General features: G+C 45.1%; 1 protein-coding gene across 8 annotated transcripts in view; it reads right to left on the reverse strand.

Moving 5' to 3' along the window:
• The window catches only part of TBC1D1 (TBC1 domain family member 1), a gene marked incomplete at both ends in the record, with an annotated part of 185,311 nt that overhangs the window by 29,789 nt on the left and 132,649 nt on the right, over window positions 1-22,873 (reverse strand). For all 8 annotated transcript variants that reach the window (XM_084233765.1, XM_084233761.1, XM_084233762.1 and 5 more), the window contains 2 exons: window positions 958-1,119; window positions 7,036-7,221. In XM_084233765.1, coding sequence (XP_084089891.1) covers window positions 958-1,119; window positions 7,036-7,221 — 348 coding nt within the window. The remainder of the gene's footprint in view (window positions 1-957; window positions 1,120-7,035; window positions 7,222-22,873) is intronic.

Consider the following 22,873-nt stretch of genomic DNA (forward strand, 5'->3'; position numbering starts at 1 on the left):
TCCGCAGCACGAGTTCGATCCCCGGCCAGCCAGAGAGAAACCCACATGGCATAGCAGACCTCTCCCGTCTCGCCTGCTGCTCCCCTCAGCAGTGTATTTTAGTCAGTGTGCCTGTTCTTTTCCCCACTCTGTCTCTGGCGAATCCTCTTACCCCCCGCATCTCTCGCCTGTACCCCAGCTCTTGTATGCATAAATAAACAAATCTTAAAAAAAAATTTAAAAAATGAATTAAGTAGAAAAGTGAAATGAGAAAAAAAGACTGATGAAATGAAAGTTCACATTTTATAAAAATTAGGCTCACTCTGTCACATTGCTGGAAGTTTCCAAATGCTTAGTCTCAAGTTCTGTACTCACTTGGGCCAGAATAGTTCAGACCACACTTAATTAGCAGGTGCTGCCCTTTCCAGGGGTCTTTCAGCACTGTGGCCAGCACAGAGTGCCCTGGACATCAGCCCAGCTGCCCCTCTGACAGTCACTGTCGGCCCCCGCCCCTCACACATGTGGAGCCTGGGGCTCACAGAGGGGAAGGCATTAGCCTGTGGCCACTTGGCAAGCGAGTGGGCTGTGATCAGCCCTGTGCTGCCTATCTGACGTCTGTGCTGACTTGTCTCCCGAGAGTTCCCAGGAAGCACCATGCTATTCATTTTTCAGTTTCAATTTAACTCAGAGTAGATCATCAGATCATTGCCCAGTCTGTGGGCAACGAAGCCCTTGGGTTTTCCTCTGCCTTCTTCTCGCTTCCTGGACTGCGGAAGCATTTTAATTGATTTAATTAAGAGGGATAATGAAAGGCGATGAAACACACATCCATTAACTAAGATACCTGAAAACAGACATGATAAATAGGAGAGAGAGGGCCACTAAAACTGGACTTCATTTTTCTTTTATTCCCTATTTCTCCTCCCCTATCATCAATGAAGGGTGAGGCCAACTGGCCTGATTCCCAATAAAGCTTACCTTGCCCAACAGCTGAATGCATTTTTTCCATGTCAAACTTGATTTTTGATCTTCCTGGAGTGCTGAGCATCTTCTCCCACACTGTAGTCACTTCTTTAAGACAAGGAGTGATTTCTTCATAGTCAAGCTTTAGACGTTTATTCAGCAAATCATTTTCAGAAGCTGGAACAGATCACGTGAGAGCGTGTTAGAAGTGGGCACTAGAGCCACAAGTCTTCTCTCCACAGCAAGGGGGTGCCCACCTCCACCACTAAGGTGTCCAGCAGTTTCAGGCAGCTTAACAGCCCAGTTACTGCCCCACCCCACTTGCTTTGTCCTGGAAAAAGCTAGAAAACCTAAGAGGTCTCCTGATTTCTCTGACCCTTTCTCTACCTGGGTCTTGTTGGCTCTGCTGCTAAAATGGATCCCCCATCTATCCAATTCTTTCCATCTCTACTGCCATCCAATGAAATCATTAACATCTCAAGGGCAGGAGTTACATGTTAGAATTTCTAGTGGCTGGCATGGAGAGAGCTCAAATACTTTTTCATTGAAACTAGGGGACAAGCACATTCCTTCCTTCTCAGAGCCAAGTCCCTTTAGGTCGCTTCTAAACTGCTCACATTTCTGCTTCCTGGAGTTGAACACAGTAAATCTCCATCTTCTTCTGGCAACTTCTCAAACATATGAAAATAGCAATTTCTCCCCACCAATATTATTCAGCTTAACACTGCATTAAGAACTATACCAAAATTACTAAAGTGGTGGTGGGGGGGTGAGAAAAATAAAGGAAAACCTTTAATTAACGATTCTAAGAAAGATTAAAACTGACAACCTCACTCCCACCTAAAACCACCAATTTCTATTTATACATAGTGGCAGTGAATTATCAGTCCCAGAATCATCCCACACCATGTCTCTGATCCAGATAATGAATTTATTAGAAGAGCAGTTAAGGTATGTAGCTAAGTATAAGCTAATACTGGCTTCTGCACAGCTGACAAATTCGTTATGATAATACTCTGTGTCTTAAATATTTCATAGTAATTTTTAATCTTGATGACACTCCAAGGCATGGTTTTGGATGAAAAAACTGAGGCACCCTGCGCTGAACAGCGACCCCAGGTGCCAGAGCAGGAGGCAGAGGTAGCCTGGACCCCTCCCCCTTCTCCACCAGCTGGGGTCTTGCCGGCGTTGTTAACTAGACCGTCTTTCCAGGACTAGGCAGTGTCCATTAGGGTCCTTAAATATTTGCTAGAATCCAGAGGAGCTATCTGGGCCTAGAGTTTTCTTTGTGTGAGATGGTTTCTGATCTATAAATTCAAACCTGATCTATAAATTTGGATTTTCTTTTCTTTCTCTTCCTTTCAGTTTTGGTAATTTGCATGGTTCAAGAAGTTTGTCCATTTCATCTAAGTTGTTCAGCTTATTGGCATCACTTGGTTCTTAGTCCTGCGGATGCTGGTAAGTCTGTGCACACCTCTCGTGAGTCTGACTCCCCACCGCACCCCCATTTTATTCAGGAGTCCAAGCTTGAGCAGACTCTTTACTCTGCCCAGGACCCAGTGCTAGGGGCAGCATGGAAAGCCTCAGGCTTAACTGCTATGCATCTGAACTCCATTTCCTATTACTTTTTAAATGAAAATTACAGCCACTTCATTAAGTTGCTCTGGTGAGGATTAAGTGAGTTGAAATATACTAAACATCTATAAAATATCTGCAAGTGCTCCACAAATTATCAAAAATAGAAAGACAAATAATAGAGGGGACAAAAGGTTCCTTTACACATGATGCGGTAAAAACCTAAAATAAGCAACTGTCATTTTCCACATTAGACACTGAGCTAGTGCTCTCAGTTGGCTAATGGCAGCCTGATGGTAAGACCTTGCTTATTAGATGCATGAATTGTCTACTCCACTGACCCCCAATCACTGCCTTCTAGTACAAATACTCTGAAGATGGCACTGAAAGACTGAAGAGACCCCTCACCCAAGCCTCCTCCTGTGGGTGCAGAAACACAAGCTCAGAGACAACCAGCTTGTGTTACTTACCAGCTGGCAGATGACTGAGTGCCTCCAGGCCTCACACTGCCTCCCTACTTTTGTGATTCCCCATCTACCACCTTTATTCTTTTCCTTCTTTCTTTGAAGAAATCATTTCCAAGATCCCATCAAAAAATCCCCTATACCTACAGGATTTTTTTTTTACATCAACCCCAGATTTTTTTGGCTAACACAACACACTGTACATGTCCTGAGAGTTGAGTCAGCCCCTGTGGCAACTCAGGTTCAGCACTACTCTTGCTCAACAGTGACTGCAGGCAGCACTGGGCTCTCCATGCCAATGCACATTTCTCTGGCAGCAAATTCTGCTGTGAGCACGTCTGGCTACATCAAACAGCCCATGAGCAACATGGGCATCCTGCTCTGAGGTCAACAGTACAGAAATATCTGGCCAAAAGATTCAACTGGAAAGGCTTGTTCCAAGCTTTCTGCTGTCAGCCTGCGCAGCATCCTGCTGTTTCAGTCTCCTGACAATACTGGCAAAAATCAGCGGCCCCCAAATGTCTCATCAACCCAGGCACTGGTGCACACCTCCAACAAAAGCCAGGGCTCCATGGTCAAAACTTTCAATACAAGACCAAGCTGTTCACAGCATTACGTGCACTATTTTAATAGTAGTTTTACAGAAATCTTTATTTCAATATTTAATAAACCAGCATACACAAAGTTGAAAGTTTAGTTGAAGATGTTGAGACACCACAGATATTTGTAAGGCTTAACTTTACTCCTAGTATTCAGTGGACATTTGGGGGTATCTGGAGCCAAATGAGGCCAAATGTACCTCTGCAAGAGTCATCTAGAACATGTATCACCATGTAACATGGATAAAAGAGCTGCCATGGCCTTTGGACTGATGTTCAAGCTGACAAGCCAGCCCATGGCATGGGGGGTTTATGCATGCCCACCCCAACTCTGCTCCACTAACAAATGCCCTCACCCAACCGCTACTATCTCTTATGAAAGTTTAGAAAAAGAGGGCTGAGTGACCAGGGGGCTAATTAAATGGCCCCCAAACTTGCAGAGCTTTTAGAAAAACTGCATTCAATGCTTAATATTTTTTACTACCATCATGCAGCATTTGTTTAACCAGGGGAAAACCTTTTTAAAATTCAAATATCTTCAATGACAACTCAAAATTCAATGAGTTATCACATTATGCAGATGGAGTGTCTGTAACATTTTAATCTTTGTAGTTCATCATGAAATGAGGCATCATGATGAATCATTTCAACAACCAGTCACCTGCTGACCAACACGCGTGACCGTCCTGAGCTACATCCCACCGTCCTTCATTTTGCTGCTCACATCTTTGCTTAATAAGAGGGGGCAGAGGAAAGGCCTGCTGATTCGGGACAGAGACAGTGCATTTTAGGTCCAGCACCACTGGGATTTTGCTCTTTAACTTTGGGGAAAGCACAATTCCGTTTCCAATGGTCTACCATAGAGTGACGTAGATTTAGATGATATGGTTTGGTGCTTTCTCAGATGTGGTAATTCCAGAAAAGCAGTGAGATTTGATCCACATATTTCAAAGGCACAAAACTGACTTACACATAGCAAGACCCTCCTGATACATGTTCTTTAATTTCTTTCCCAGGCAACATGCAAGTCAGCCTGAACCCGTGAACATCAGTCATTCCCAGTTTTAACCTTTCTTTATAAAGCAATTGGGGGAAATGCAGTAGAGTGACTCTCCTTAATACATAGTGCACATCCCTGGTTTGTTCTTGTCAAACCTTGCTTCTACAATAAAACGAAAAAGTTCTGTCCTCCATCTCACTCCAACAAAACTTACTAAATATTTTTAGGCAATTCATGATTAGGCTCTTATTGATTATTCTTTTCTCAGCAACACAATTCTTTTCTCAGTACCATATACATTGATGATGCGTTCTATATTATGTACAGTCAGCTTATTGTGTGTTCACCACAAAGGTAAACAAACATGATAAGGCTTACAGGGCTAAATAGAGAAATGATTTCAGACAGTAAAAACGAAAGCCTGTGCAGAACTGAACACTGACAGGTGAAATAGAAAGATGCGGGCGAGGGCAGGTGAACTTAATGCAATACTAGGTAAGGCGTTGCAGGTAACATAGGAAGCTCTCCCTGCTCACTCTAGACTGTAGTCATCAGTTGTACAGCTTCACACAGGCTTTGCTTTTGTGGCAAGCTGGGCTTGTCTCATCAATTACAGTCTCCATTCCTCCCAAGAAGCCTTGATCCCTACTTTACAGCTGTGCCCACATTTGCCACGGCTGTCATCTGCAAGATTAGCCAGGCGAGGCACTCAGGTTTACGAGGCTTATGACCTACATCCGACTATAACTGACTTGCTAAGTCCAGTCAACGCATAAATGGATTTAAGTGCTGTGCTTCAAAACTGTCATTCAGCTAATGACAGGCTCACAGATGCCATCGCTGTCACATCTCCTTTAGATACCTGCTTTCAGAATTGCCTTCAAGAACACACCAAAAACATGTAAATATAAAGCAGGAGGAGACATATGCATCCCCTCCACAGCACCCCCAGCATCCCTCAGCTCTGAGGCCGTGTGCTAGGGAGCTCAGTCCGTCCACAGCAGCTATTCCCAGTGTCGACTGCTTTTATATCAAAGGACCTTCTTACTCCCTATTTAACTTCCTGTTTTTGGTCAAAGCTGACATACTTAGTTGAACTATAAACCTTATTCAGCAGATTTGGAGTTTTCATACCTTTAGTTCTATACAAACATCAAGATAAAAGGTGAGGGTTTAGAATCAATGAGGACGTTTGGTGAAAAGTACTCTATTGGCAAAACTGCTCTGGGCAGGGGGCATGCCTGAACCACCTGCACAGCTTTCTGCAGGAAGGTGCGCCCCGACTTCGGAGCAAAACATTCATCATCTTACATCTAGGCAGCTCTGCCCAGCTCGGTCCCTGCTCTTACCATTTTACCACTCAGGGTACACACACAGATGCTCAGTACTTTAAAAATAGTTTTTATTAGTTCAAATGATAGGATGGAAACAGGAAATGAACAAAATCTAAACTTTCAAAGTTCATGTCTTATTTAGATACTGATATGACCATGGGCAAGTTTCTTGGCTTCTCTGCGCCTTGGTTTCCTCCTTAGGCTAATACCAGCCTCCCGAGGTCATCAGCATGATTAAATGAGGCCTCTATACCTAAAACATCTTGATGTCAATGCAGATCCTTGTTACCAAAGGGGGCAGAGCTCAGGGCAGAGCATCTGAATGCAGGTACTTGTTCTCAGTACAGGTAGAGCCCAGCTAATGTTGACACTGAGTCCTGTTTTACAGGTTATCTGCACCCTCACTAAAAATGCACAGAGAATGGGCCTCCCTGGTGGCACAAGGGGTTAAGATGCAACCTATGAAGCAATCTGCAGCCTCTGTTGCACGAGTTCAATCCCCCAGCCAAGGAGCTACCCACATGGTGCAGCAGACCTCGCCTGTCTCACCCAGTGCTCCCCTCAACGGTGTATTTGAGTCAATCCGCCTGTTCTGTTCCCCACTCTGTCTCTGGTGAATCCTCTCACCCCCCTCACACCCCTGGCCTATACCCCAGGTCTTGTATGCACAAATACATCAATCTTTAAAAAAAATAAAAATAAAAATGCACAGAGTGGGGCTATGAATTTTAATAATTTACACAGAATCAGTTCATATTAATACCCAGGTACAGACAATGGGTGGGGACAAAGCAGGGGCAGAGAGAAAAAACAAAACAAAAATACAGTTCAGGAAATGAAAGCTTACATTTGAAGGAGGTACCTTAGAAAGCTCTAGACAATACGCTAAAAATGACTTTATAAGGACTAATGAAAACAATTGGTGAGGTTTTCATTAGATCCCTAGAAAGCAAATAGTGTCCACTCTGAAAGGGTAAACAGATTATTTTGAAAAAGTAAACATATATGCTTTAACAGAGAAGCTGCCTTTTTTTTTTTTTCAAGTTTTATGTCTGAAGTGATTCATTCCAGATCCAAGATAAAAATATCAGAATTGCTTATATGAGAAATGGCAAACCGACCTTGCAGCTTCTGATTTTCCTTCTCCATTCTGAGGAGCAGTATCTGCTGGAGAATGGCCTTTCTCCACAGCTCACGAAGCTCGCGTGAAGTCCTTTTCTTTTCCTCCGGTACCGGGCCAAAAGGTCCATCTTCACAAACTGGTTCTAGAGGCGATCTCGGAGGGAGCTCTCCCAGCTCTGAATAATCTGGAAAAGCAATCCCAGGAGTCATTTTTTAAAATTATATTTTAAACAGTGTCAAATCAGAAAAGCCTTCTTGTTCAAATATTACATGATGGTATCACCAAATTCAAAATTCTCGTTGTAATATGCACTGGAATAAACCACATCTGAGTTTCAAATTATACATCAAATGGTGAGCAATAGTTGCAGCAGCTGAGGAAATGTTTTCAGGAACCTACTTTTTGGGGTATGTTTTGATCTTCTGAGTTTATGTACTTACTATGTGTCAGACTATTCTGAGGCCTTTATGCCCATGAACTTATTTAACACTCAGCCATCCTAAGACATGGGGACTGTACCATTCAGTTTTAAAGGAAAGCAAACGGGAATTGAAGCAGCTGGCCCAAGGTCAGTGAGCTAGAAGTGGTCGAGCTAGTCTAGCTCTTATGTGCATTTCAAGCCAGTGTGTTATGAGGCCAGGCACTTGGAGAGAAGATTAAAACATGCTTTATAGCCAATTATAACAGGGACCATTAACAAATCCTTTACCAAGAGCTGGGCACTGTGCCAGGCATTTATTCTAGACAGCCGCATCTAATCTCGACAACTCCAGAAGGAAGGTAGCAGTCTGAAGATGAAACTAAGGCTCAGAGAAGCCAAGTGGCTTGCCCAGAACAAGCATATATGTTGAGACCCTCACCTGGGTCTGCCTGGCTTGGATGTCCATGCTCCCCCATTGACATCCCTCTAATCATCCCATTGACATCCCTCTAAGGGTTCCTAGTGATGTCAAGTTTTAAGCCTCTACTTTCCACTTGGAATCTCTTTACATTTCATGAATTTGTACTTTTCTTAACAGCAGATGCTGTTTTGTTATAACCCACAAATACCTTACGGGCAGGCACAGAGAAGCACCACCTGCTCACTAGGAAACTAGTTACAAAGCAGCAGAGTTTGCACACAAGGGGACCTCAGAGGACACCACTCACAAACCTCTGTCTAAACTGAAGCTAAATAAAATCGTAGCCTTGGCACAGGGTGTGCACAGTGCTTCGAAAGCAAAATGAGCCTCACATTCACCCCTAATACAACACCCAATCTCTTTTAGTCAAAAGTGCCAATTCAATTCCATGTTCAGAATTTCTATAGCAGCTGTCACCACTGACTGCTCATTATCTTATCTAAAGTTGGGTTTGTTTTCCTCTGTGAGATCTGTGAAATAAAACACAAGCCACAAAATATTTCCTTTCCTAGAGAAATTTGTCCATCATAATAACTCTTAAAATTACTGAATTAAAAAGATTATGACACGCATGAAAAATGGTTTATGCCCACTGTTGAGCAATTAAATGCTTATCACATTTTTATATATGCATAATTTATTATGCTATCAAAACAAATGAATAAATTACAATTCAACTTCTTAGGCATCTCACAGAATGCTGCTCATGTGTAACGGTCAAAACTAAAGCAGGAATCAAAATTGTCTGGAGAGTATGATCTCAGTTTTATTATTATGAGGGGCAGAATTAATTTAGTGATTAATAGGGCAGGTTCTGAAGTCAGGCTACCCGGACTTTCATCAAGACTGTGCATTTACTGGTGGTATCTGACCTTTAGCAAACTGCTGAAGCTCTCTCTGCCTCAGCCTCCTTGTATGGGTCACACATCTGTACAACAGGATGCGGTTATAGCGACTGAGTCAATATGTATGATATAAAGCACCTCAGACAGGGTCCAACACGCAGCACGAATGTTGCTCTTATTGTTTGCTATCAACGTATCCAGTAACAGCACAGGGAAAAAAAAAACAAACTAGAAGGAACCACTTCTAAATACAGCCCTCAACAGTAAGCTCTAACAAGGCTAGCACCATGTCAAGGAGAGTTTGTCCAGCACCAAATATAGTCCGTGGTACTCAGCAGTTGCTGGATACACAACCTGGATAAAAGGATAAGTAACTGCCGGGCTGGAGCATGCATGTATTTGTATTTCCTGTATAATTTTTTTTTATAATCCAAAATTTAAACTACAAATCTGCTCTGCAGTTCCAAGTCTTCCATTTATGAGTCCTTTTTCTGGATTATTTTTGTTTGTTGAATTCTTTTACCATCTTGGCTGCTGAAATGCTGCTGGACACTGTAGTTGTGATTCAAGTTCTGCTTTATCTCACGTTGGAAGAGTTCACGCTCCGACTAGTTCATGAGTCTTATTTCCAAAGAACACTCTTGTGAGCGGTCCTGGCTGGCGCAGCGGCGCTAAAGCAGTGGCAAGAGCAGCACCCAGGCCTCTGATCCATGCTCAATGCAGAACCCAGGGGCCCGTTCTGTGAGGATCCATCTGGAAATTCTTTCCCATTGCTCCTACGAATCAAACCAGGGTTCACCTCCCCTGGTGTCCTTCCTTGCACCCCATCTTTCCTGTTTGCCACAGTGTTCCTTCTTGAGGGCATGAAAATTCCAACCGCGCTGCTTTCTGATTCTGGTGCCCAGCTCAGGTGGGGCTGGTGGACCACGTCCTAGGGTCTTGGCTGTTTAGCCCTTGATGCACCAGCTTCTGCCAACTGGGAGGCTGACAAGGACCAGAGTCTACAGAAGCTTACGGAACTCCAGGTTTCACTGTTATTTGGAGGATTTAGGTCCACAAAGCATACAAGCGCTGTTTGGTGATGACGACTGTGAGGGTGAAGTCAACATACTGCTGCCCTGAGTTGTCTTCTTTTGCCTTTTCTTCCCAGTTGTCAATCACTGTTCAATGTGTTGGGCTTTTACCATGTGCCCAGTCCTTAACAAAATAAGCTCGTCTGAGTCTCATATCAACCATGTGAGGCAGGCTGGTCCCCAATGCAGAGTCAGGTGGTGAAGTGAATGACTTGCTCAAGGTCAACAAGAGCAGAGGCACAATTTAAGACAATGCATGCTTTCCTCCAAAGTAGAAAACTGCCCGTCACTCCACCCCACCCCAGTGCTCTTCAGCACCATGGGGAATATTGCCCCAACTTAGATTCCGATTCAGTAGGTCTGAGGGGAACCTAAGCATGTGCTTTTCTCTCAAGCTCCCAGGTGATGCTGCCACTGCTGATGCTGCCACTGCTGAGGCCCCTTCCAGGCCTCAGGCAGGCCTGCGTGTTGTAATCATGTAGCTCTTCACCTTCCTCCCCTCTTACCACTAGATCTGGCCCACTGCTGCTGTCGTCAGCTGCCTGAATTTTAGGGCTTCACATGTGGCCAGAGTTTATTCCAATGTAGGCCAGACTGCCAAGGCCAGAACATAACAGAGTATTACAAGTATGAGCATTATTTTCTTGTCTGAATTAACTAAATAAAAGGTAATCCACTGTAAAGATTGGCAAATATAGCAGGGTTTCTCAAGCTAACACATATCAACTTTTGGGGCTGGATAATGCTTTCTCAAGGGGGACTATTCTCTGCATTGTGGCATGTTCTGTGGCATCCCTGGCACTAGAGATCAGTAGTATCTGCCATCGCAGTAATGATAATGAATACCCAGACACTGCTAAATGTCCCCGGGGAGGAACGGGCAAATCACCCAGGTGAGAACCCCTGATTCAGAGAAAAACACCCACCCATCCCTTATCCTCCCCTAATCTCTGGAAAGGAGTAAAAATATGTTGCTCTTGGGACCTCCCTGGTGGCACAGTGCTTGAGCGCTGGGTTGTGAAGCTGCCTGCAGCCTCTGCGGCGCCGGTTCGATCCTCGGGTGCTCCCCAGCCACCGGAGGAGGGTCCCACATGGCGCGCAGACCTCTCCTGCTGCCCGCTGCTCCCCTCAGCAGTGTAGTTCGGTCCTTCTGCCTGCTCTGCTCCCCGATCTGGCTCTGGTGAATTCTCTCACCCTCCCGCGCTTCTGACTGTACCCAGTGCTTATATAAATAAAGTAAATAAATAAATCTTTAAAAATGTGTGTGTGTGTGTGTGTGTATATATATATATATATATATATATACCTCTTCACCCAAATTTATTTTCTGTGGTAATAATCACTGATGTCATAGTTTACAACTAACAAATTTTTAAATATATTTTATTTTGTTCATACTGAGCCTAGTTATAAAGTAGTTTAGTGATTTGCACAAGGAGGACTGTTCTATACTTGGCCTGATTAAGTCAACCTGAATGGATTATGTTCTTATCAATGCAAACAGATCTGGATTTGGGACAAAGCCCCATTTTGTGATCTGTCAGTCCTCTTTCCTGTGTACCTGCTCACATGCTGGGTTGCAGTCTGGGGAGATGCATGCTCACATACACAGGGGGCTGCGCAGAGTGGCAGGAGGAAGGGAGTAACATAAAAAAGGGTGGGCAACCGTCATCTGCGAAGCCTGTTCCAGTGTACACTATTTTAACCTGGATAATTCTTAAGGCATTTACAGCGGCAGCACCTACTTAACCTCTTATTCGTACCCAGGATGAGAGGCACTGGGGTAACTCAAGAGGCTACCCTGATGTTTCCAGCTTCTTGCCGCGGCTTAAATTCTCGCTGCACAGAGGCCACGTGGGATAGCAGTGCCCAGCACTGACTGTGGAGACCGAGCAGGGGCCGCTGCACCCCAGGCCAGCTTGGTTCCTCTTTGTAAACACAGCATCTGCTCCCTCAGTGCAAAGCGTGGGAAATGACACCCATCTCTGCTTGCCCCAACTGTGCAGGCCACCGACAGACATTCACGAGGTCTGCAAAGCCACGACCCCAAGGGGGCTACAACAACATGTCAGTTTAGATCAGATTTCACTCTTCTGACATCTATCATGACAGAATGTAGACTACTTAAATGATGTAGATGTTGAGAAAATAACAGCCGTCAATGGGTTCTGAGAATTTTAAAATCTGTCATAACTCAGGGGCCCAGGAGACAGCTGCCTCCATTTAAATCACTGCTGTGACATTCTCGGTAGAGTCAGATATGATCTACGCTGGTGTGTCGATATTGTAGATGCCAAATTGTTCTCCGGCAATTCTGCGGCTCCCTGCACACAAACGTGTGGGGAAGGGTAGACACGGCATTGCTGGCGAGAGCACAGTCAGAGCTGCAGCAGTGGAAGAGACGGAACATGCATATGGCTTCGCTCTGTCCGGCATCTGACAAGACACAGGACAGGGCTTCTTGTCCTGAATTTTCATGAAACACTCGTAGCAACTTTGAGCTACGTTCTTCCTTTGTAGACACGCCACTAAGTGCCCTGTTGGAGGGAAGAGGTCCCTACCGGAAAGAAAATGATGACACAGGACCCCCCTCCCTTCTCCAATATTCCGGCATTTTCTATATTACCTCACTATAAGCATTTTATAAACTCCTCCATCCCTCTTGAAAGTTCCTGATCTCCCATCCCCAAAGAAAAAGAAATTTTTTAAGTTCCAGATATTCTGGAGCCTCCGTTTTAACAACGAATAGGTTTTGGAAACGAGAGTTAAGAACTGAACGCTGAATCTCTGGAGAAAAATTAACCACCACAGGGATTAACATCTGCTGCATCTGTTTTACCAACAGCTGAAGAAAATTTCTTAAAAAAACAAAGTGAAATGACCGTGTTGATTTAAGAAAGGAACAGGCAGTCCTCTGCGAATGCCGCCAAGCACTTTACCTCTGAGAGGCACAAACGTGACCTCTGAACACAGAGTAGAGGCGCCCAAGAGGCCAGCGCCTGGGGAGCAGCAGCCACACACGGAGTGGCCGCTAGACACATGGAGCCACATGGAGCGGACGCTGGACACGTGGAGCCACAAGGAGCAGCCACTGGACCGTGGAGTCACTTGGCGCAGGCTGCATGTCTCTGCCACGGCTTCTCTGCATGTTCTATGGAACATCTAAAGGACTTGGTCCTTTTCTTACGGATATTAGATGACAGTCTAGCTATTGAAAGACAATTTTTTAAGATGCCATTCACTTGGTAAAAAGAATGATTTTCAAGTTTTGGCTATATGCTGCCAGGGCTCTAGGCAGGACCATGACACAGTCCCTCCAATTCCAACAGGGTGGCCAAGAAAAGTGCATGGCCCCTGGGAAATGCAGAGGAAGCAAAGAAATGGAATCTCCTGTTCATAAGGTCAGGAGCCTGGGCCCTGGAGCCAGATGTCAGGGCTCAAATCCTAGCTCCACCACTGACCTTGTTACTTGAGTTGTCTGTTGGTCACTTTATGTCTCGGTTTCCTTATCTGCAAAGTGTGCACAGCAGTGCCTATTCACAGGGATTTGTGTGAGCATTAAGTAGGCAGAGGCATGGAGGGAGAAAGCAAGCTCAGCACACAGCAAGCATCCGGTAAAACATCAGCTACGCTCTGCTTCTCATTGTCCTCAAGTTTTTTGAAGAGGTGGTGATTCTCGATGGGCAGGTAAAATTCAGACAGGTGAAAACAATGGATGCCATTCAGGTCAGTGAAACTGCATAAAAATGGTGTACAGGTGACCATCCCTAACCATCCACTGACCCACCCTGGCTGGTGGCCAGCTGGGGTGGATGTGGAAATGAAAGACGAGGATGGTTGAGACTGGATTACAGGAGTGCTGAGTGTCTGTTTGATTTATGTATTTGTAAGGAATTGGGAATTACAAAAGAGTAGGGGGGGTTGCAGTTTTGTTAAAGGAAAAACACTTTATTCATGCATTTTCTAGCACGGGAAAGAGATCCTGGCCACCAGGGGAAGCATGGCTTAATGGATCAGACAAATGAGGGGCTATTATAAAACACTATGAGCAAATGCAGCGGGGGGCCTGTCATGAAGACAAAGCTCCTCTCTGCCTTTGGTGGGGGGTGGGCTGCAGTGGGAGGTGAGGCTCAGTGATGGGGAGGCAGGCAAACACATTTAAAGAAAAAGAAACAGTCAAGATATGCAGAAACTAGAAACAGAATTAATACCTAGGGAGGAAGCAAAAACCCCAGACTCTGTCTGGCTGGGAGTTGTGACCACTGCGGAGACTCAGCAAAGGTGGCCCTGTGGCGGGAAGTCCAGGGAAGAGGACAGGACTGATGGTGCCCCGAGAGCTCTGGTCAGTTGGCCCTGGCTTCCTCCCTCCTGCCTGAGCTGGGAGGCTCAGCACAATACTCCAGGGCTCTGTTTTGCCCCAGAGCTGGAGAGAAAGTAGGTATCAGAATTAGGGTCTGTATGAGCTTGAAAAGAATCAGAAAATGCTGTTGGCAAATGAATTTTAGTTAGTGCATAGATCAAAGTATCCCTTGAAATAAATAACATTAGTTTTGTATCTGTATGAGGCATGATACTGCACTTCTGAGAGGACTGCAGATGAGGCCTCTTGTTTCTTCATTAAAGAAAACAATAAAAAATTAAAAGGAACAAATAATCAGCTTCAGCTGGAATGTACAATGCTGACCTGTCAGTTTGCTCTCTCCTGTCCCATTTATACAACACTAGCTTTAAACTGTGGCCCTTGCAACTCTGCGAGCGGCTTTTAGGGGGTAAAGGGGGGCATCACCACCACACAAGGTCCTTGTTCAGCTGTGGCCACAGAGTGCTGTGTGTGAGGAGTTTCTCGGGGACTCCCCCAGCAACCTATTTGTGGTGACTGCCCCAGCACCCCTCTCTCACATTCCTCCTCCTTCTGGAACCAGGGGAATGGATGGCCCTCAGGAACCGTAAGGGCCAAAAGGGTGATAAAATAACTCAGCTCAACCCCTGCCCTTCCCAGATGGCGAAACTGAGGCTCAAAAAGACAAAGCTACTATATGCCAGGCAGTGCGCTGTGGGAAGACACGCTAATTTCAGCCTCACAAGCACCGAGAAGCAGGAACTGCTGTCAGCCCTTGGTGGCGGCCGGCAACGCTGCGGGGGGCCGGCGCTAGAGCAGACCACAGGCCGCTCGCCCGGGTCTCAGGGTGAGGGGAGGGATGCCGAGCAGGAAAGCAGGGGACACCTTGTTACACCAGCACTGCCGTGCGCTAACCAGGAAATAAGCGAGTCCCTCGACTTGCTGTGCCCCAGTTTCCTCGTCCTTAAATCACAATGACTGAGAGGATTCTCCTCCCACATATCTGCTGCAGAAACTGAATGAAACATCGTTAAGACACATCAGACAGCACTTGGCCGGGTAAGGGCTGGATTCCTATTATCGTTATTTTACTGTAAACTTGGCCAAATCTTACTGTGGCTTCGACTTTTCCACAATCAGACTGGGCCTGGGCACAGGCAAAAAATTGGTTTATTGAAGGATTCTAGGGGAGAGAGACAATTTATCTATGAAGAAAATAGGTACTATCCTGATTCTTTCCCCAAAAAATATAAGGTGCCAGGTCATCTCCGTAGTGTCCAGGGCCCATGGTCACGAGAGAGCAGAAGTGCTGAAGAGAGTTAGCCACTCACAATGGCTGGAAAGCCCTTTTGGCCTTTCTTCATCTGGTTCCACTCCCTTCCTCCTCCTGAAAATCTCAGCTCCAAGGTCACATCCTCTGGGAAGGTGCCGTCCTCTGGAAAGGTCCCTGCCATTTCCTGCCCTGCCAGATCCTACAGCACCTCCTTAAAACTCTCCCTGCATTTCAGAAAAACTCCACTGAGCTGCGAGATTCTGCGGATGGCATCCCTGGGACTGACAATCATGCCCTGGGCACAGATAATCGGTGCAAGAGAAGCCGCAGGTCAAGGCAGCCTGGAACATCTCGGGAAGACAAGCAGAAGGGAGCGAAGTCAGAGACGGCCCAGATGGGAAGGAACAAACAAGGCTCTGTGTGGTGTGCAACTCTAGGCCCTCGTGATTGGGGCGCAGCTGTTTTCAGCAGTTTTACTCCTAAATTATACAAAATCATAAAACTTCATATATAAATAAATGTAAATAAGAAAGCTGACATTTATACATATACATTTCATATATATATATATATCTCTTTACAAGAAACATATTACAAAACAAAGTGCTAAGGATCTCTGCAACAAATCATTTATTGACTCATCCCAAGAACAATAATGAAATGCAACCACCAGGCATCTGTCCCCAAAGAAACAGCTAAGCAGGTCACATTACAGGTCAGAGAGGAGGTGGTGGAGAAAATGCAGATAGCAGGCATGGAAGCCGTCCTGTGGAAGAGGTGATCCTCTCTGACTCTTTCAGGGGTGGGGAAAGGACAGTGGAGGAAGAAAAGGTCAAGTGGTAGGTTCTGAAGCAGGACTGACAGCAAAAGGGAAGGAAGCTGACTCCTGTGAGCTGCAGTAATAAAAACTGGTGATGGATCTGGGAATTGCAAGGAGTTCCACATGGCCCTGGGAAGAACATGTGGGTGTACTGTGGTGGGGAGGGAAAGTGCATACATGTGGGAACGAGAGAGTCACGTCAATGGGGAATGTGTCTCCTGCCTCCTGGCAGAGCTAGACAGTTGTCCTGACACAGCTGAGAAATGACCATCCATTTAGTTCTGTTTCAGAGAGCCGCTAAGTGTTCAGGTTGTGGGGATTTTGCTCAAATGTTACCTGCACTTGGATCTAATCCTGATGATATTTTTAAAAAGCCTACCCTGGCTGAACCTCACGAGGGGTGTAGAGGACAAATGTCTGCCCAGACACCTGCCCCCTACAGCACAAGGGGTCACCAACAACAGAACCCAGACCACAAGTTCAGTCTACAGGAGCAGCTGCTGAAGTGTGGGCTTCTTAGAATTACAAATTTTCAGCCTCACCTTAGACCTACTGGATCACAAGCTCTGGGTGGGATCCATCAACCAGGGTTTTAACAGTGAAATTTAGTTTGGTAAGCCCTGGCCTTTGGTAAGTGTATTTTTCAGCCACTTACTTCAGGTTTTGAGTTTACTTTAATTGGTGGCTCCGCGGTATATAGGACACTAGAGAACAGAGGTGTCTTTTAAATTATTTCAAATTAATTAAGAAATGATTCCATCCATTGCAAATGACCTTCCATTGAAGTTTACAAATGTAACATACCTTGCTTTTCAAACACCAACCAAATCTCATTTTTATCTTTGTCAAAAACAACCGTTACTAAAATTAATACTATTTTCATAAGAAGTGCTTTAAGTGGTCTCTCCTTGCTAACCCAGGTCAACTACCCACACTATTATAGTGACTGTAAATTTCCTACCAGAAAATTTCCAGATGAGTATAAACAAGTGAGAAACACAGACCAATGATTCACCCAACACAAACAGAAAAATATACTAAAAAACTAAGCTCTTGATATTTTCATCTATTTTCCTCTGGTCTTTCTTAGATTTCCACCACACACAAGTGCACCTTCCTTCCTGAAGGTGGGGTTTGTTAGCATTGCATTGTATCATCGCCCCTGCCCATAACTACCCCTTAGAGCACCATAGAGAGCAGTGGGACCGTGACCCCGCCCCACATAGAGGGGTCAGGCGGGGAGGGCACACCCTGGATTCATCTCTGGAGAGAAGCATTTGAAATTATTCAACTTGAAGTAACCAAAAATGAGAGGGACACATCCTAGCCCTGTAATTCCCAGACAAGTCCAGATAAGACCTTCCATGGGGATGGGAGCAGATGCTGCTACAAAGGGCTCAGGTAGGAGGTGATATGGGGAAAATAAGGAAAAAGTGTGCAACCAAGGGGAAAGAAATCAGAGAGGAAGAACGGTGCCGGGGAGAGTCCGTGCGGTCTGTAAAGGCAGCAAGGAAAGCTGGCAGGCAGGGACCCGGCCCGCACGATGGTTCTGCCGTGACCGGGATGAACTGCTGACAGCCCAGTTACAAACTCTATCACCCTCCACCCTCCCTCCTGCCTCTCAGGCATCTGTGACTAAAAACCTAACCCCACCCATCCATTACACAATGCTTATCTGAATATGATCTATGGTCCTAATTCATGAAAGGAAGTCCGTGACTTAAAAGTTAGGAAATACTTTTGTGCTTTACTGGGGAGAGGGGATGGGGAAGTCCACACTATGAAACAAGAAGTTTAAAATAGTGAATCCAATTCTTCCCCAACCCAACACAATGCTCGCGGGGCTATATGTGGAAACGCGACCTTTCTACCTGGAAACCCCCGCCTCCTCGCTGCTTTCCTTGTAAGGGCCGTGTCCTCCAGAATCAACTGGGAGCAGCATTCCTTCTAGGGAGCCATGACTATGGGCAGCTGGAAACGGGTTCCAGCGAGGTTAAGTGTCGCCTTTGTTGCTTTCAACTAGAAAATGAAAACAGACTACCTGATCCTGGAGAAGGGTTTGATTCCTTAAAAACCAGCACACAATATTCACTCAAAACTTCAACAGATTTCAAACACTTAAACCTAATCTGTTTTATGAGTGAAGCAGACATATCGAGTCCAAAGGTTCTTTGAAAACTGTTCTCTGTGGTAAGCAACTTTCTTAAACATTACCACATTTACCTCACACACAAAAAGTACTTATTAAAGAGGTAATATTTCCTTTTGAAAGTCTCTACTGATCATAACTGAATATGGGGTGTTCCAGCCCACTGAGCTTCCTTCAGGACAAAGAAAGGGAAGAAACTGCTCTGATTGGAACTAAGTCAACAAGTAAAGACTTACATATACCCCCCCACCCCCCGCCACTCCAAAAGGAGGGCTATTCTAGTCCCAACATCTGGGGCAACACAGGAAACCAAATACGAGGTACTGTACACTCTGAGGAAAGTCAGCACGGGGAAGCATGCTCGTCGGTCAGCTCACATCATGGCACTGGTCAACCTCTGGGACATCCTGAAAGCCCATGCTGTCTCATCTTTTGCTGGGAGAATTTTAAAAAGTGAAGCACGCATGACTAACTGCTTCACTACGACCCAACTTTTGGCTCTCCACATCGAGAGTGACCAGTCTCCAGCACCTGATGTCACGCTTGACCCTGGGATTTTCCCACCTCTGACTCAGAGTGCCAGCTGTCACCTAAGCACCCACGATTTCTCTGGCTGTGACTTCAGGTAAAGGTGGACACTTTGCTAAACGCTGACGCTGCTGCGTAAAGCACAGCACTGCCCAGGAGGTCCAGAGAGGCTCTTCTGGGCAACCTCATTGTCCTCCATGTGCCCTCAGTCTCTAAATGCCCGACAGCCTTTCACTTATCCTAAAAGTCTCCCAATGTTATAAGGAAGATGGGGGTGGAAGGAAAGAATAGCTGCCCTTTGTAGTGGAGCCTGAGAAAGCAGCTGCTTTTATTTCCTTCAAAACCCTATTAGGGGGCCTCCCTGATGGCGCAAGGGGTTAAACACCACACTGTAAAGCAATCCACAGCCTCTGCAGCACGAGTTCGATCCCCGACCGGCCAGGGAGCAACCCAATGGCACAGCAGACCTCTCCTGTCTCACCTGCTACTTCCCTCTGCAGAGTATTTCAGTCAGTCTGCCTGTTCTGTTCCATTCCCCACTCTGTCTCTGGTGAATCCTCTCATCCCCCCATCTCTGGCCTGTACCCCAACTCTTGTATGCATAAATAAATAAATCCTTAAAAAAAAAAACGCTACATAGCGTCAGCTTCTTGGGTGCTCTAACATCCCTCTCTCCATGGGGTGGTCACTAGCACTGCACCCGCACAACAGCCGGGGGTTCTGTGGCACAGTGTAGCAGCTGCCCTGAATCAAACAGCTCATAAACGGAGGAGCCAGACATACATCCAGACCAGTCTGATTTAAAAATCTATAGTCTTCAACTCAACAACAAAGCAAATAATGCAATTAAAAAGTGGGCAAAGAACTAGAACAGACATTTCTCCAAAGGTGATTACAAATGCTCAACAAGCAAAAAAAAGATGTTCAACAACACTAATCACTAGATAATCTAAATCAAAACCAGAATGAAATAGCATGTCATACCCACTAGGATGACCCTTATCAACACGGAATTTAGTGCTGGCAAGTTGCTAGGGCAACTCTTAGGTGGGAATATAAAATGTTATGACTGCTACAGTATGGCAGTTTCTAAAAAAACTAAAAATACAATCACCATGTAATCTAGTAATTCCACTTCTGAGGTACATATCTGAAAGAACTGAAAGCAAGATGCTGGACATTATCCAAGTTCATTGCATCGTTATGTACAGCAGTCAAGAGGTTGAGGCAGCCTAAATATCCATTGACAAATGTAAAGATAAACAAAATTCACCTTAAAAAGAAAGGAAATCCAGGGCCTCCCTGGTGGCGCAAGGGTTAAGATGCAACCTATGACGCTCTCCACAGCCACTGCAGCAGGAGTTCGATTCCCGGCCAGCCAGGGAGCAACACACATGGCGCAGCAGACCTCTCCTGACTCGCCTGCTGCTCCCCTCAGCAGTGTACTTCGGTCCGTTTGCCTGTTCTGCTCCCCACTCTGTCTCTGGTGAATCCTCTCACCCCCCACGCCCAGTTCTTGTATGCACAAATAAATAAATCCTTAAAAAAAAAAAAAAAAAAGAAAGGAAATCTGCCATATGATACAACATGGATGAACAATGAGGACATTTTGCGAAGTGAAACAAGCCAGTCACACACATACCCAAAGACACTATGTGATTCCACTTGTATGAATATCTAAAATAGTCAAACTCATGGAAACAAAAGTTGGTTCTCCAGGGTAGGGGGAATGGAGTTAGTATTTAATGAGTAACCTACAGCACAAAAGTGTGATTACACTGAATATTACAGGAAACAGACACTTAAAAATGGTTAAGATGATGCCTTTTGTTAATTACTTTTACCACTATTTGAAATTTGAAGACAAAATTTAAATCCAGATTTTAAACCAGGATATAACACTGGCTGTCAAGTTGGTCTCATCTTTTTGTAGTTATACACGGCCCCTTTCCTTCGGGGGCTGCAGATGTCTGCAGAAATACTTACTGAGAGTTACCAACTAGCACTGAGTTCCCCTTCTTTTACCTCATGATATACCAAGGAAAACAAAAGACCACATGCTAGAATGAAGCAGAGGAAAGAAACCCAAAAGGCCCCCTTTTAAAACTTTGGCAGTTCCAAAGAGGTGGGTGTGCAAGCAAAGAGATTTGATGTCAATGAAGAGCTGAGATTCCAGGATATCCTTCTCCAAAGGTCACACGGATCCAAAACACAAAACAGAACACTCCCAAGTTCTCTCACTGCCACTGGACACGTGTCTGTCCCTAGGTCCGGGAGGACTTCCAAGAGTTTGCACTTTTGCCTCATTCATGATGCAATACTGCCTCTCAAGGAAAAAGACAGTCCACTGCCAGCCCCGCTTTACAAAGGAACAAGCTGGGGTAAGGCAGCAGACCCCAAGTCCTGAGGCGGGAAGCAACAGAGGAAGGAAGCAACGGAGGCAGCCACGGCTCAGACCCACCCACCTCCAGGCCTCCCAAACAGGCTGCTGTGCCAGGTGCTGACCCTGGACACTATCCTCAATACCGCGCAGATGGAGGCTCCTGAGGGTATTATGGCCTTTGAGCCTCAAAGTTCTCGTTTGTAAAACAAAGCTTTGGATTATGACTCCTTTTTCTATCTAATATGAAACTCCCAATTATCTAAGGTATCAACACTATTAAAGAGACTGCACTGAGCCCCACAGACTCATGAGAGAAGGATTTAAGTAAACAAAAGCGCCTTTTTGCCCTTCCTGTCAAGACTCTGTGGTCTTGGACAAAAACCCAATGCAAACGCACATGCTAAAAGAACACGGGAGACAGAACTATGCCGTTTCGAGAAGAACGAAATAGCAACGGGTGATAACGAAACCATTCCTAAGCCCAGAGTAAGAGGACGGCAGCTCACAGTCAAAGGAGCTGAGAGGGGCTGAGCGCAGGATGGCCGGGGGCTGTGGCAGAGGCCTGGAGTTCACATTAATGTGGGGGGCAGGAAAAGGCAAAGGCCTTGCACTGAGAGACATCTGGGGGTGATGACATGGTTCATTGCACCACTAAAAATAAATGCCATAATATTTTGGCTTTGTTCATATCGCTGATGTTACTTCTTCAGGAACAAAAAATGTTGTATGATCAGGAACCTTAAAATGACTTCAACCAGAGTTTAAACTTTAACAAGCTGTATTAATTTTAAAACAGGACACAATGTTTTGGACTAACATCTGTCGTATTTTTTTTTAAAGTTTCTAGTTGTAGGAAGAGTGATCAGAGAAATGGAACATGGAGGTTTCCAACAGAGAAAAGGTTTCCATGGGCTTTTTTATATTTCCTAATGTAATGTTTAAAAAACATCATTTCCCAAACTATTCTCTGAAACTATAAATACTGGAGCTATATTTCTGCTGGAACCAGAGAAATGTGGGATCTCAATAACATGTATATGCTGAGACACTAGAGCTGTTCCTGGGGGGTGGGTGGGATGTCTACAGGGAGTAAAGGGCCCTTGGGAACAAAGCCAGCTGAGCAGGTGATAGCAGTGGCAGAAGGGCCAAGAACAAAAAAAGATCCTTCCAATGAAGGCTGTACCTCTAACTTTTGGGATTGATCTCTACAAATTAAGACAGAACTCAACTCAAATGACTGGTCACACCAAGTTTAGTAATTCCAAATTTAATAATTCCATAGCCAATGATCACCTGTAGCTCAAGTCCACGAGAGAGGTGTTCTTAGGACCAGTCATTTCCAGTAAATCTGGGTATTGCTGTCATGATTTGAGACACTTTAAACATCTGTAAGATTATAATTCAAATGTTTCCCCTTTAAAAGTAACTTTGCATATTATTGAAATGTCACTACATTATAAAATTGAAAAACAGAAAATGGGGAATATCACCTCATCATCACACCTTCTCCCAACTTCCTTAGAA

This window comes from Talpa europaea (genome assembly GCF_964194135.1).
Source record: "Talpa europaea genome assembly, chromosome: 5".
Taxonomy (NCBI): Eukaryota; Metazoa; Chordata; class Mammalia; order Eulipotyphla; family Talpidae; genus Talpa; species Talpa europaea.